General features: G+C 51.3%; 1 protein-coding gene across 2 annotated transcripts; it reads right to left on the minus strand.

Annotated features, from left to right (window-relative positions):
• Positions 1 to 7,378: 7,378 nt before the first annotated feature.
• Positions 7,379 to 13,790, minus strand: Tac3 (tachykinin precursor 3). Of its 2 annotated transcripts, none has more exons than XM_052165231.1 (7): positions 13,695 to 13,790; positions 13,037 to 13,149; positions 10,772 to 10,877; positions 10,545 to 10,574; positions 9,894 to 9,947; positions 9,512 to 9,585; positions 7,379 to 7,597 (listed from the first exon to the last, which is right to left on the minus strand). In XM_052165231.1, exons 2-6 carry the CDS (start codon positions 13,142 to 13,144, stop codon positions 9,530 to 9,532), a joined length of 354 nt encoding a protein of 117 aa, XP_052021191.1. In that variant the 5' UTR covers positions 13,145 to 13,149; positions 13,695 to 13,790; the 3' UTR covers positions 7,379 to 7,597; positions 9,512 to 9,529. The 2 variants fall into 2 exon arrangements, with proteins under 2 accessions (XP_052021191.1, XP_052021190.1); XM_052165230.1 differs by having other exon boundaries at positions 13,037 to 13,162.
• Between the last annotated feature and the right edge of the window lie 1,201 nt (positions 13,791 to 14,991).

The raw sequence follows: 14,991 nt of genomic DNA on the forward strand, positions 1-14,991 counted from the left end.
TGAGTTCAATTTTCAGCAACCACATAGTGGCTCACAACCTCTATAATGAGATCTGGTGCCCTCTTCTGGCCTGCGGGCATACATGCAGGCAGAATGCAGTATAGACAGTAAATATATTGCTTAAGTAAATCTTTTAAAACAAAACCAACAAAAAACCTTGTTTTCAGCTGTACCACAAAATATATTGTTGGTCCACAGGAGCATATCAGAAGGTCAAGGTCACCCTCAGCTACATAGCGAGTTTGAATGTAGCCTAGGCTACATAAAAGCCTGTCTCAAAATTGTTTGCTGTGGGGCAGTGGTGGCGCACGCCTTTAGTCCCAGCACTTGGGAGGCAGAGGCAGGCGGATTTCTGAGTTCCAGGCCAGCCTGGCCTACAGAGTGAATTCCAGGACAGCCAGGGCTACACAGAGAAACCCTGTCTCGAAAAAAATAATCTGTGTTAATACCCCTCCTGGATTCCTAAAACATGAAACGAATTAGACAGTGAAAAGAGGGTGACAAGTGACAGGAGACACCTCTCAGGTCTCACCTTTAATTCAGAGGAAGGCAGAGTCTGTGGCATAGCATTCAGATAGGGGCCTTAATGGCCCAGAACATGAAGCTATGATAATCAGGGAATATTCTGTCTTTGAAGTGCCTGTGTCTGGAATTTTCTGCTCTGGGCCAGATAAGTTCAGCCTTTAGTTTTGACTTTAGAGCAGCATGAACTGTCTCTCTGACACAGCCACACCTGCTGGGATCCTTGATAGGATCAAGCTTAGCACACACTACCTGGTTCCGGGATGTGCCGGGTATGTCCCACCTACTCCTGCATTCTGGGGTCTTTCTCTTGTTCCCTTTTAGTGCCTTTTGACCTTGGCTTTCTTACACCCAAACTCTGGGTCCCATAGACACTGCCTCTGACTCAGCACCAGGACCCCACCACCAGGACCCCACCCCTCCATTTTCTGAAACTGCCAGTTAAACATTTGCGTTTATGCCTCTGCTTTATCGTTGTGGTCGTCCGTGGTCAGGGGACTGCTTGCTGCGGTTGGCAGTGGTTGCCTGCAGACTCATACCTGGTAAGTGCTGAGAATAAGTGGTCAGTTGCTAAGTGCCCGATCTGGAGTGAAATGTCAATAGTACACCGGCCAGGGCTCAGGGAATCTGAGACCAACCTACCTTGAAGGTTAAGGGTTCTGTGTGCGCTTAAGATAGTCAAAAGGAAGTTCCTGTTTGTTTAGTGTTAAGTCCTTGCAAAATAAGGTTTCTATTTATGGGTTCTATTTACCATTAAGAGTCAGTTCCTGTTTCTTAGGCCTGTGTAACTTGCTTGCAGCCCCACGCACAAGATACCCATCCTTTGTGTCCTCTGTTCTTACTGTGTACAAAAACCACCCCCCTCGCCCCTGGAACACCTTCTCTCTCTTATAAGAGAGCCTTCCGAAAGCCGGCAGAGCTGCTCCCTCAAATCCCAACTCAGCTGACTGGCAGCCAGCTGGCCTGTCCTGGGTGCACCCCAAACGACAGCCTGCTTTAATTGGACAGTCATGGACTTGGTCTTTTCTCGTCCTGAATCTCGGGTTTAACAAAAATATGAGGCAAGGCAGAAAGTATACAAGGGTCAGGGAAAGAGGGGACTGCTGTAGATCACCGTCCTCAGAGGAGCATGACAAGGCATTTGTCCTCTTGAATTATTCCGGAAGCTGTGACTAAGTCTGTATAAGACTGGATCCATTAATTGCTGTCATGGGAGGGAGGGGCTCTCATGAGGTCCCACCCCTTTCCAGGACATATTAGGCGGCGTCTTTATTAGGGTATAGATTTGGTCATGATAAAACACCATGACCAAAGCAACTCATAGAGGAAAGGATTTATCTGGCTCACGGTTTATGTTCTATCATGAAAGGAAGACAAGGCGAGAACCTGCAGGCAGAGATTGAAGCAGAGGCCAAGGAGGAACGCTGCTTGCCTAGGGGCGGCACCACCCACCCTGGGCTGGCCCCACCCACATAGATCTTCAACAAGAAAATATCCTTTTTATATTATATATAAACTGCACACGCCTTTAGTCCCAGCACTTGGGAGGCAGAGGCAGGCAGATTTCTGAGTTTGAGGCCAACCTGGTCTACAGAGTGAGTTCCAGGACAGCCAGGGCTACACAGAGAAGCCTGTCTCGAATCACCCACCCCCCCCCCCAAGAAAGAAAGAAAGAAAGAAAGAAAGAACGAAAGAAAGAAAGAAAGAAAGAAAGAAAGAAAGAAAGAAAGAAAGAAAGAAAGAAGAAAGATTCCACAGGCTTACCCACAACCTGGTCTTGTGGAGGCATTTTCCCATTGAGGTTCCTTTCTCTCAGGTGACTCGAGCTTGTGACAAACTAACAAGAAACTAGCCAGCACAGGAAGTTAATGGTTGCTGGGATGGATGGCAGCCACCTCCTCGAGGGCGTAGAAGTAGTTAATGATTGCTGAGATTATTTTCTTTAGTGATGTAGCCCCTGTAAGTTACCCATACTTTACAAACAACCCCTCACTCCTGCTCCTGTATGCTACAAACCTAATTAAGCACATCGCCTCACCGGGCTAGACTCGAAATGGAGCTATTTCTTTGGCCTGTCATTGATGATCTATCTGGAATGAACAGTCACGTGTCTCCCACAAAAGGTCACACAACAGCCACAGACCTTATGGTTTGGGGTGGGGAGTTCCAGCTTGCTCTGCCATGGAAGACTTTCTTTCAGGTTGGTGCTATGTTCCAATGGCAGGCCTAGCTCCCATAGCGGGGCAAGGCAGCCCCCTGAAGTAGAAGTCTCTGGTAATGTCATGTGAGGCAGACTCACGTGGTGTTTTGCTGAGAGGACACGTGAGGTTTGGAGAGAGTATAAACAGGACTCAGTGGGCAGTGGCCGGGAGCTTACAAGGCTAACCTTGCAGCGCTTTGCTGATCTTCAGTTCGTCTGGAGAGGCAATGGCAGAGAACTGTTCCTGGTGTCCTGGCCAGTCCTGGTCATGCCCACTGACTTGGCCAATTCGGAAGAGGCCTGGCTGTTTCTGCTGGATCCTGCCACCTCTGCTGATTCGTGTTTGGTATCCTGACACTACTGAACTGGACTGCTGGTAATCCTGATGAAAAGAGATTGGAATCGCCTCCCCCCCAAAGAACTTCTGAAGGGGTCCACATCCCCTTTGACCTACTTACCACCCTTTGTCCCTTTGTCCCTTTGGACAGCGGGCTAGAAGGGGTGTCGAATCATCTAAGAACCCTTATTATAAAGTAGGTTTTAAGAACTCTAAGCCTTGGGCTGGAGAGATGGCTCAACAGGTAAGAGCATCGACTGCTCTTCCGAAGGTCATGAGTTCGAATCCCAGCACCCACATGGTGGCTTACAACCATCCGTAAAAATATCTGACACCCTCTTCTGCTGTCGGAAGACAACTACAGTGTATTTACATAATAAATAAATCTTTTTAAAAAAAAAATAACTCTAAGCTTACAGCCCCCACAGCTCAGACATGGCTCCAGAGGCTTGAAGCGTAAGACGCACAGATCTGTTCAACCTCTCTCACCAATGGCCTTTGGAGAATGGAGCCCAGCCAACTTCACCAGCAAACAAACCACCGGGAAGGTGTAGTCCAACGTGTGTACTGATTATTATCTAGAGATGTTAAAAGTAAGTTGCAGTCACAGTGATGCATATGCACAAAGCTAAATGGGAAAGAATGGGGTGGGGAGTTTAGTAGGGGAAGGGTCTCACTGTTCTAAGTACATTAAATAGGATTTTGAGAAGATGGGTGTGGTACCAAACGCCCTGGGAACCCAGAGTTTAGAAGGCAGGAGGATTTGGGGAATTGGGACCAGCTTGGACTACATAGTGAATTTAAGGTCAGCCTGGACTGGGTTACATGGGAGGGTGGGAGAGGGGTAGGAAGAAAGGGAGGAGGGAGGAGAGAGAGAGAGAGAGAGAGAGAGAGAGAGAGAGAGAGAGAGAGAGAGAGAGAGAGCTTCTCCTCAGAGATCCCTGGCACTGTAATATTTGTTAGCCCCAGCAGAGAGCAGCCTCTCTGCATCTATGGTCCGCTTGGCAGACAGCGTTCACGCAGCACTCAGCATCCTCACCAGACTCCAGGTTTGAGCAGAACCAACCCTTGGGGCTTCCACAGTCCTAAGAATTTCTCCCAGACCCTGCAAGGGCCTCTCAAATACCCTGCAGACAGCTCCTTTTGAAAGGTCAGAGAGATGACTCATGAGGAAGGGCTCTAGAACCTAAGTGGGGTTCACATTTCTTTCTTTCCAGCAAACTACTGTTATTATTTGGGAATTTCATACAATCTATCCCAATCGCACACCCATTCCTCCAAGGCTCATCCTCCTACCCTTGTGCCTCCCACCTCAAAAAAAAAAAAAAATACAGAAAGTACAATCTGTGCTGCCCTTGTCAGCGCAGCCAAACTGCCAGCAGCCAGCCCCTCAAAGATAACTGCATTCTTTCCCGTTCCCGCCTCAGCTGGACCCTCCCAACAGCTTCCTGTCGAGACCCTTCCCCCTTTCCTTGGGGGTGAGGGAGAGGTTGCCAACATCTCATTCTCCCTTATAGTCCTAGACTCCATCAAGTATGGTCGTGTGACCGGGCTACAAATGGATAGCTTTCTCTCCTTTATCCACTGTGTAGCTGTCAGTCAAAGGGGAACCCAGTTGGAAACTAGCACTTTCCCTGAGGCAGAAGAACTGCAGGAAACAGCACCTGCTCCAAAGCCCTGCCTGGTGCTGCCTCGGTGTCGCCTTTGTATGTTTCCTGCTCCTGGTTAAGACTAGGAGGTTGGGGAGAGCCCATTAGTGGTATGGGATCATTAGCATATCAGACATGCACACCCATGGCATGTCTGGGCTCTGCCAGCGTAGGGAGGTAATTGACGCACTACAGAGGAAGAATCTGAGAGAAATGCTTTGCCCTTTCATGACTACAGCAGACAGCTAATACTGAGGACATCTGCCCCCCCCCCCCTTTTTTTTCGAGACAGGGTTTCTCTGTATAATCCTGGCTGTTCTGGAATTCGCTCTGTAAACCAGGCTGGCCTCGAACTCAGAAATCTGCCTGCCTCTGCCTCCCAAGTGCTGGGACTAAAGGCGTGTGCCACCACCGCCCAGCGACATTTGCCTCTCTTTTGATCTCTGTAGTAACCTCCCCATCTTGCCTTCATCCCAACTGGATCAAGCTGTATCTGCTTGTCCATAGCCTTGTCATATTACAAAATCCATGTGTGGGTGTCATGGGGTTTTTTTTTGGGGGGGGGGGACACTCTGTAGTGGCTATTCCTGATTGTCAACTGGACTATATCTGGAATGAACTACAATCCAGAATTGGAAGGCTCACCTGTGATCCTGATCTTGAGGCTGGGAAATACAAAGTTTCTGACCTGGATCTTGGCATGGAGATCTTGAGACATAGTGGCTATGAATCCCAGGAGACTAAGGCAAGGAGATCCGAGTTCAAGGTCATCTGGGACAAAGTAAGTCCCAGATCCAGGCGTGGTGGTACACCCCTTTAATCTGGTCCACACCTTCTGCTAGAGACCTACATACAGACATTGTAAGAAGGAAGACGCTCTCCACCTGCTTGCCTTGTGGGACTGAGCGACTGCTAGATCCTTGGACTTCCATTCACAGCTGCTGCTGACCATTGCTGGGAGTTGGACTGTAGACTGTAAGTCATCAACAAATTCCCTTACTATATAGAGACTAGCATAGTTCTGTAACTCTAGAGAATCCTAACACAGGCTCTATTTTTATTGGACCCAGATAGAGGGCAACAGCAGACCAAAGATACACCCGTGTCAGTTCTACTTGGTGAACATTTTAGAATGGAGTTTGAAGTCACAGCCAGGAGCAGCTTATGTGGGTAGCTTTGTTGTGGAAAAGCCCCTCACCCCACCCCAGCATGGGCGACACTCATGAAAGCCTTCTCCGGAGGACCTTCCAGGCAGCTACACTAAAATGAGCCTCAAGGGGTCCCCCTGACTACCTCACATCCTTGGGGAGGAGCAGGGACATGGGACTCATAATAAGCCAGCCTCAGGAGGGCCTCATGTGGGAGATCACAGCTGTTGTGATTGAAGACAGCAATAATCAGACATAACCCAGAGGAAGCAGCCGGTGACAATGGTTGCCGTCTTCCCCGGGATCTGTTGGAACCCACGCTATCATTTAGAGAGAGAAAATAGTCCTTACACAGCCCCCTAATTAGGAAGTGAGGGAGCTGCTAACTGAATTTTCCCAGGCCCTGCCTAGATGCACACCGGCAGGCCTTTCAGAACATCTGCCCTCCCTTTATCTGAACTGGCCTAGGAAAGTTCTCGATTGTTGGAAACTACCCAAATCTGAGGGTTGGTTGTTTTTGTTTTCTTGAAACAGACTGTCACTTTGTGGCCAAGACTGACTTCAAACTCAAGATCCTCTGCCTCTACTTCCTGAGGGTTAGTATGTGTCAAACTGGTGTCTGTCTGAGTGCCAGGCTTACAGGTGTGCTACCACACTGTGTCTGTCTGAGTGCCACCACACTAGTGTCTGTCCGAAGTGCTGGGATTACGGGTGTGCACCACTACACTGGTGTATACCTGTTCTTTTGTTTGTTTGTTTAACCCCCAAATCAGTTGTTAATTGTATGAAGAATTATTTAGGGCTCTAGTAGAACAGTTATTATGTATCCAAAATGAAAGTGTGTCTATTTGTCTTTGTCAGGGTTTCTATTCCTGCACAAACATCATGACCAAGAAGCAAGTTGGGGAGAAAAGGGTTTATTCAGCTTAAATTGCTGTTTATCACCAAAGGAAGTCAGGACTGGAACTCAAGCAGGTCAGGAAGCAGGAGCTGATGCAGAGGCCATGGAGGGATGTTCCTTACTGGCTTGCTTCCCCTGGCTTGCTCAGCTTGCTCTCTTATAGAACCCAAGACTACCAGCCCAGAGATGATGGTACCGCACACAAGGGGCCCTCCCGCCTTGATCACTAATTGAGAAAATGCCCCACAGCTGGATCTCATGGAGGCATTTCCTCACCTGAAGCTCCGTTCTCTGTGATAACTCCAGCCTGTGTCAAGTTGACACACAGAACCAGCCAGTACAGTGTTTAAATGTCATTAAGTAGGGTTTTGTTTAAATGTGTGTGCATGTGTGTGTGCCTGTGTGTGTGTGGTGTGTAAGAAAAGTGGCTCGTGCAATGGCACACATGTGGAGGCCAGAGGACAATCTCTCCTGTGGTGGATCCAGGGATCGAACTCAGGTCATCAGGCCTGTGTGGCAAGCCCCTTTACCTGCTGAACCACCTTGCAGGCCTTATATCATCATCTTTGCGTGTATGTAATTATGGAAAAAGCCCAATCGTTCATCAACCAGTCACTCCTTTGTAAAAACCCTTTATTGTTGAAGAGGAGACATCGTATTTTTAATGCAGGACACTGCAGAAACCACAACTGACGTGGGGTTGGGGTTGTTCACATGCAGCGTCTATGGGGGGCAGGGAAGGGAGCCCACCGGAGGGCCTCATAGGCAGGAGGGAGGAAAGGAAGCAGGAGCCCAGGCTCTGCTTGAAGATGCAACCCGCCGGGGTCCAGGAGCAGAGTGCTAAAGGCAAAAACAAAGAAATAAAACTCTACATCACATCTTTGTCCTACAAAATGCCCACTGCCCCACCCACTGAGGGAACAAGGGCTGGCCGGCCAGCTCCAGGGAAGGAACAGCTTGACTCTTAGTTGTCCCTGTCCCCTTGCGGGGCTGGAGAACTAACTGCTGCTGTGGGTGCTTGACCCTTTCCCGATGTGCTTAACACTCGTCTGTCTGTCTGTCTGTCTGTCTGTCTGTCTGTGGAGCACACGCAGAAAGGTGAAGTGACCGGTTTATATCACCCAGCACTCCCAGGAGGTTGGCACAGACACAGCCCACCCACAGTTACCGGTCCTCCCCTCCTTAACCCAGCTTGGCCTTCGGAGGCAGGCTCTCAATGGCTTCTGTTTTCAGCAGCTTCGAGTGAAGGGAATAAAACGATGCAGTCAGCTGTGTTGCTCCACTTCCCCTAATCGCCTTTAAATGCTGGCCCCTGGGGATCCTACACCCTGTCGGCGGTGCGGCACCTAACAGGCTTAGAACACCGTCGTCTTCGGTGAGATTAGGAAGGCTACAATTGCTGCGATCCCTCTGAAAGAGCTTGGATCTGCTGGTGAATATTAAAAGATTTCCACAATGCACTTGCTTTTACCATTTGTATGAAATGCTGTGGCAAAATCGCACTGTAATTATCTTTACAGCCAGTGCATAACGCCAGAGGAGAGTATATCACCCAGATATAGCTTCCCGCATAATTATCTGGCCATCGGCAGGACTGAAATAGCCACCTAATGACTGCAAAATGATATGGTGTGCACCGTGTAATCAGCCAGTTACAGTACTGCGGCCCTTTATGCCCTCTCGCCCAACAGCAAAGGGGCCCGGACCCCGGTCCCAGGGAGTCGTGAACAGGTGGCATCATAAGAGTCAGCTCCTTTGGGTCTCTGGCTGGCCACGCTGAGGCGGTGACTGAGTTCCCAGAGTGAGGAGGGAGAGACGGGAGGCCGTGCTGCCGTTTCCATGAGTGGGTAGATGGTGTTGAGACCAAGGCTGTGTGTTGACTAGACTTCCCCGAGGGGCTTTCACACTGGTGGACCAGTGAGGAATGTCTCTGCCCCCTCAGTCCCGAGCTCTGACCTAGATGGCTTTCGGCGGGCGGTCAGATAAAAGCCAGCCAGGGGACACATGAGGACATTCTCTACCCTCCCTCCCCAGTCCCCGGCTCCCAGACCGGAAGACGACTCTCAGTGTGCCAGGGAGCCATTGTAAAGGCCTTGTGTCTATAAAACCACAACCTGGGAGGTTTTACTTATATTCCAGATGGGGAAACTAAGGCACAGCATTAAATCACTTGGCCAAGGAGACACAGCTAGAGAAAAGCAGGACTGAGTTTAGATTATGTTCTAAGCATCCTGCTGCCCCAAGGGGCCGAGGACATGTGGTTTCTGACTGTTGCCACGGACATTTAGCATCCCAAATCTCTTCCTAAACCGCGGCAGGTATACCTGACTGCACCCTGAGCAGGTTATATCTCAGCACGGTTCGACCCACTTGGGAGGCAAACACTTCAGCTGTGAATAATCAGACCTAGAGCAAATGAAAGATGATCTCACCATCTTTTGTATAGACCTTGTGAAGACAGTGTCCAGGACAAGAGCAGAGCACCGGAGAAGCCCCGCAGCCTTCCCCTCCCTGTCCTACCCCTCACTCACTCTGCTCAGTAATCATCGGAGTCCGTGACACACGAGACAGATGAAAGACTGCAGTGGGGACGATTACAGCATACGCATGTCTAATCGTCATTGTGCCCGACGCTTGTGCGCTGGGCACTGCCCGTGTATCCGTGTTTTAGGGCAAAGGCAGCCTCTCTGAGAACCACAGCAGACAGCTCCCTCTCCCCTGCCCCGTCCCCCACTTCCAGTCAATAGTACTTACCTTTTCTGCACTGGGGGCCTATTTGAGGACGCCAAAGCTGGGGGTGTTCTCTTCAACCACCTCGGTGGGAGTGTCTGGGGTGAAGGAAGCAGTGTAGTTAGGAAGGATTCTTCTGAATCGAGGCTGGTTACGACAGACAGCTCTGAAAGGCAGAGCTGAGAGAATGCGGGGCAGGCAGAGCCTCTCTCCCTCCCTCAGCCTAGCCGGGCTGTCCTACTCTGTGCTCGGGAAGAAGCTGATCCTGATGACTGCACATCTGAGCTGACTGAGAAAGGAAGGGTCATAGACAGTACAACCGCTCATCTCCCTCTCTGGCGACAAACTGGGAGACACTTCTGACATATCCTTAAAGTTCCCAGGCCCTCCTCTGGGTGTACCCTACCTGGCTGGCTGTTCCTCTTGCCCATAAGTCCCACAAAGAAGTCGTGCATGTCACCTGCAAGAAAAGGCCAGTGCTGTCAACAAAGATGCCAAGACTTCTGAGACTGGGATACTGGTTTCCTATGACCAACTGTGTGCCTGCCCCCATCCAAACCAAGTCTATTTAGGCTAGGCTGCCCTGGAACTTGCCATGTAGCCCAGGCTAGCCTTGCATTCTCCATTCCTCCTTAACCTCCTCAGTTCTGGAATTACAAATGTGTCTCCGTATCTGGCACATCTTTTTCTGGTCTGTTTTCTCTGCCCATCTTCTCTTTTTACCCCTCCCCCCTCCACACGTGCTTAAAACACACACACACACACACACACTGCATTCCTTTTGTACCACAGCAGGTGCTGGCTTAGCATCTTTGCCACCAGAGGAGCCTCTCAGTCCCCAGTGACTAGCGAGCCGCCAGTCCCCAGGCCCCCACACCTGTTTTTTTTTTCTTGTTTCTCCTGCTGTTCCCCACTGAGAAAGGCTGGCTAAGCAATTGCAGCTGGCATATTGTCTGCACCAGCTGGGATGAGGCCGGCCAAAATTACCCATCGGCCCCACCCTTGCCCGTGGAACTTTGGACAAACGGTCAGCACAGATGGAGAAGAAGCTACTCACGTTTCTGTGGAAGTGATGTCTCCTTTGGTCCTGTGAAGGCAGGCACATGAGTGTAAACGGAAACAGAGAGAAATTCAAATCACCCATTAACTAGGACACCCCCACCTCCCTTCCCACAAAGAGTTTTCCCAGGTCAATCTAATCAAAGGCTGGTCCTTTGCCCTTTGCCCTTTGCCTCTTGCCCCGCCCCTTGCCCCGCCCCTTCCCTCTCTAGAGCCTCCTCCTACCCATGCTAGCCTTGCTCAGCACTTTCAGCAGTCCTTCCAGAGAGACAGGGCGGCTGTCGTAGAGTCTCCGAAGCAGGGATGGAGGTAGCTGATAGAGATCAGAGTCCTGGTGGGGGAGGGGAGCAGAGAGCGGAGAGCTGAGGTCCACGCCCCACCCAGCTGCTCTCTTCCTGCACATACCAGCCTTACCCCAAACCTGCCACAGCTGTAGCCAACACCCCCATTTCCTTCAGGATTTCCTCTGGCTTACCCTGGAAGAGAAATGGGCACATAAAGTGTACATGTGGGCCAGCTGCAGCCAGCAGCACCGAGACCATGTTAGAAATCCAGACTCACCTGAGACCTCCTGGACAGGACCTGAATCTGAGTGTGACCCGTGACGCTGATGTGTGTGGTGAAGTTTGGAGCCATGTGGAGGCTTCTGGGTGGCTGGCCTGTTGGCCTGATTGCCTAGGACTGACTTCCTGGGATGCTGATCACGCCATCTCCCAGGGTCAAGGGTGACTGTCTCCTGGAATCCCAGCCCAGCTCTGCCAACTCTCACTAAGTCACAAGTTCAAAACCAGCTTGTTCACAGGCACGGTTAGTCCACTGAGCGAGCCATGAACCAGCCACACCCAAGAAAGGCTTGTCACACTTAGCAAGTGTCCTCTAACCTGTGCTCCGTGATTTGGTCCTGAGGTCCAGTGGCAGCTGGCAGCCAGGGCACACGTGCACACATGAGACTCCTACTGTGCGCAGTGTCTGCAGACAATGCTTTCCCTGGCTTTTCGCTGCCTCGGCCTCGGCACAGCTTTCTGCTTCTTGTGTTTGTTTTCTCTCCCTGTCCACTCTGGATCTAGAATTCCAGAGCTGCTGCCCTGAAAGATCTCTGCATTATCCTCATTTTTTTTTTCTAGCAACTTGGGCACAGCAGGGCTGGTGGGTTCATGACATGAGTGTCACGAGCTAGAGCCCAGAGAAATGGGTTAGGAGATGCTTATCTGGACCTCGGCTGTGCCTCTCTCTGGAATTCCAGCATCCTTGAGCTGCTGTGTGCACCAGAATACACCCCAGGCGAGCCTCCCAGGCACCCACACGTAACCTCATCCTCACAGACCTTGGGGAAAGAGATGCTCTCTTTTGTTGACCAAGAGAGGCAGAGGGGGTTTTCTTGTTGCCCGAGATACTGAAGCAAGCTTGTCTCTGAAGAACCCAGACAGTCTTACCACCCTGAAGGCACGGGGTCCAGGCTGTATCAGACACTTCCTGAGCACTGGGGGTTTGTTTGAATCTGATGTAAGGATTGCCGCCTGCATAGCTGCTCTGGCAAGCATGTGTGTGCTCTCGTTCGTGTGTGGTATGTGTGTGTGTGTGTGTGTGTGCTCTCGTTCGTGTGTGTGTGTGTGTGTGTGCTCTCGTTCGTGTGTGTGGTGTGTGTGTGTGTGTGTGTGTGTGTGTGTGGTGTGTGTGTGTGAGCGAGCGTGTGCTCAAGTCCCCCCACCTCTCTTTCTCTCTATGCCCAGCACACAGCTTCCCAGAAGCCACTTTTTCCAAATTGTTCAAATCCTCGGCTCTCCTCCTGTAATGAGATGCTAAACAGACTGAAGCTGGAGAGGCAGTGAGGCCTCACACACTGAATGTGTAATAAGTCCCACCTGTAATCATCTTAAAAGCATTTGTACCCATGTCACTGCTGTCAACTCAAAACCCTGAGAAGACTTCCTCCCGGCACTCCCCTGCACCCACCTGACAAGGCCTATTCTTTCTCTTAGACGAACTTTGGAAATCCAGGCTCACCCCGGCTTGGTTTTGGATTTCTGTTTTACTAGTCTGACTAAGCAGAGGCTAGAAGTAGTCAGGGGAGAGGAGAGAAGGGGAAGGGTTGGGACCTTGGGCACACCTGAGACTGCATGAGGTGGGTAAGGGGGGAAGGGTCTGCGTCTTGAAAATTAAAGAACAGGTGTAGCTGATAGCATATATATATATATATATATATGTATACATATAACATATATACATATAACACACATACAAATACACTGCAAACTGCTCAGTCCATATAAATCTGAACAACATTCCTTAGGATACACTTTATCTACCAGATATCCAAGACACAGGGGGATACCCCGAGACAAGATGGACTCAGGAGAAGACTGAGATATAAAGTTAGAGACAAAATGCCCAAGGTGGGTGCCCTGCAGCCCACCTTCTTCCCTCCAGCTCTCCAGACAGACAGAACCCCAAGTCTCCCTGAGATACTGGACTCTGTCAGGGACGTCTTACCTTACTGAGTCTCCCTCCCTGCCCCTGTGGCTCCTCACACACAGCCCCGAAGGTCCAAGCCAAGCTGCTGAGGGCGAGGACAGCCGCGAACAGCATGGCGCTCCTCATGGTGCCTGAAGGACAAAGCTGAGGAGGGAAGACAGCTTGGGGGAATCACTGGATGCCTTCCCGACCAGCAGCCGGCACCCACCATGTTCTCCTGGCCCCCAGCTCCCCTATCCAAGCCCTGGTCTGAAGAGCATTGGATGCATCTCTGAGAAGGGATACATCTTTTGGCTCAGCTCCCCAGGTCGCCCGTTATGCATCTCCCCGGGATCTGCCCCAACAATGTGCAATGGCATGATGGAGCTGCTGGGCTCTCCAGGTCCCAAGGATGGGCAGACTTACAGGAGATACACTGTTTCTTTCACGTTAGAAGAGCCCTGATACTGTTCTACAGCACTACATAACCCAAGACTTACACAGAAACTTTCTGACCTGTTGGAATCAGTCTTGAGTCTGGCCCCAGATACCAAGCATTAACAGCTCTCCATCCTGCTGGGCATTTCCCGACCTCCTTCCTGGTGCCCCGCTTGCCCATCAGAGGCTGCCGGCTCCTTTGTCCCCTCCTGACTCGCGCCCCTCATCCTTGATGCCACACTGTCTTCCCTGAACCTACCTGTGGAGCTGGATGGCTGGCAGGATCCGAGAACTGGCTGGTGCTGCTGCAGAGACAGAGGGAGACGAGAGTGCAGGGACTCAGGAAGGTGGCAGGAACCAGTCCCAGCTCCCTGATAAAGGTTCTGGGAGGGTTTGGGGGAGTCGAGGGGAGGGGCTGAGAGTCACCAATCCCAGGGTGGCTGAAGGGGAGGAGGAAGGCTGGTAGGGGAGAAAATGCAGGCTGCTGTCACATACCCAGACACGCGCTCGCATGTACACACACACACACACACACACACACACACCAGGCCCAGCAGTGAGCGAGAGTTGTCCAGCAGCCCACTTTCCAGAGGCAGCCAAAGCAGGCGCTCTGAGGAATGCTGTAGTGTGCGATTCCTCAGAAAGTCACAGGCCAGGTCTAGCTCAATAGTGTGTCTCCTGGACCCCTTCCCAATAACTCACCAGCCCCTCTCCCTTTAAACCCCCAGGGTCCACACTCCCAGTCTGGAACAGCTCAGACATGTCTGTCCGCACCACCACCAAGCAGCCCCACTTGAAGCCTGGGGGTGAAGCTGCCTCCTCTGCTCTTCCCCCAGTGGAAGCCCTCCTGTCCCCCTCCCCCGCCCCACCCTCACCCCCCCAGGGAGATGCAGTCTTCATCACTGAGGGCCCCTACCTCCTCACACCCCTGTGTGACCTGCCCTCCCACGCCCACCGCTCGCTCTCCTTCCCGACTGAGCTGCCTGAGCAGCCCTGTGCTGGAGTTCTGTCTGCCACCCCTCCTCCTGCAGTGGTCTGAGAGGCGCTACCCGCCTCCCCATCTTCCTCTGCTTTGCAACCTCTTCTTGTTTCCTTTCCCCTTCAAAGCTCAGTCAGCTTTTCTGACCCTTCCAGCCCTCGTTTACGCCCACACAGATGAGGGGGCTTTTCTGTCGGTTTCTTAGCCCGGGAGAGAGAGACCGAGGAAAGGGAAAGAGCCAGCGTCAGAACTGGGACTTGGAAAGCAGCAGCTGGGACCTGGCCATAGGTTCACTCACCGGGAGCTTAGATATGCAGCAGGCGTTTGAGTCTCCTCGGCTCCACAATAGAAATAAAAATATACCCATTTTTCTGATTGGGAAACTGAGGCCGGGAGGTTCAGTGACACACGCTCCAGTACACAGCGCTGCTAACTGTGAAGAGCCACGATCTGGGCTCTTCTGACTCTAGATCTGTCACTGCTCTCACTGCATGGCCTGTTGACCTTCGAGGGAGCCACATCTTCCAGAGGTCACAGAGGGCCATCTTTGAGTCTCAGAGATTTGGAGAGAGTGTAG

This window comes from Apodemus sylvaticus, chromosome 20, assembly GCF_947179515.1.
Source record: "Apodemus sylvaticus chromosome 20, mApoSyl1.1, whole genome shotgun sequence".
Lineage (NCBI taxonomy): Eukaryota > Metazoa > Chordata > Mammalia > Rodentia > Muridae > Apodemus > Apodemus sylvaticus.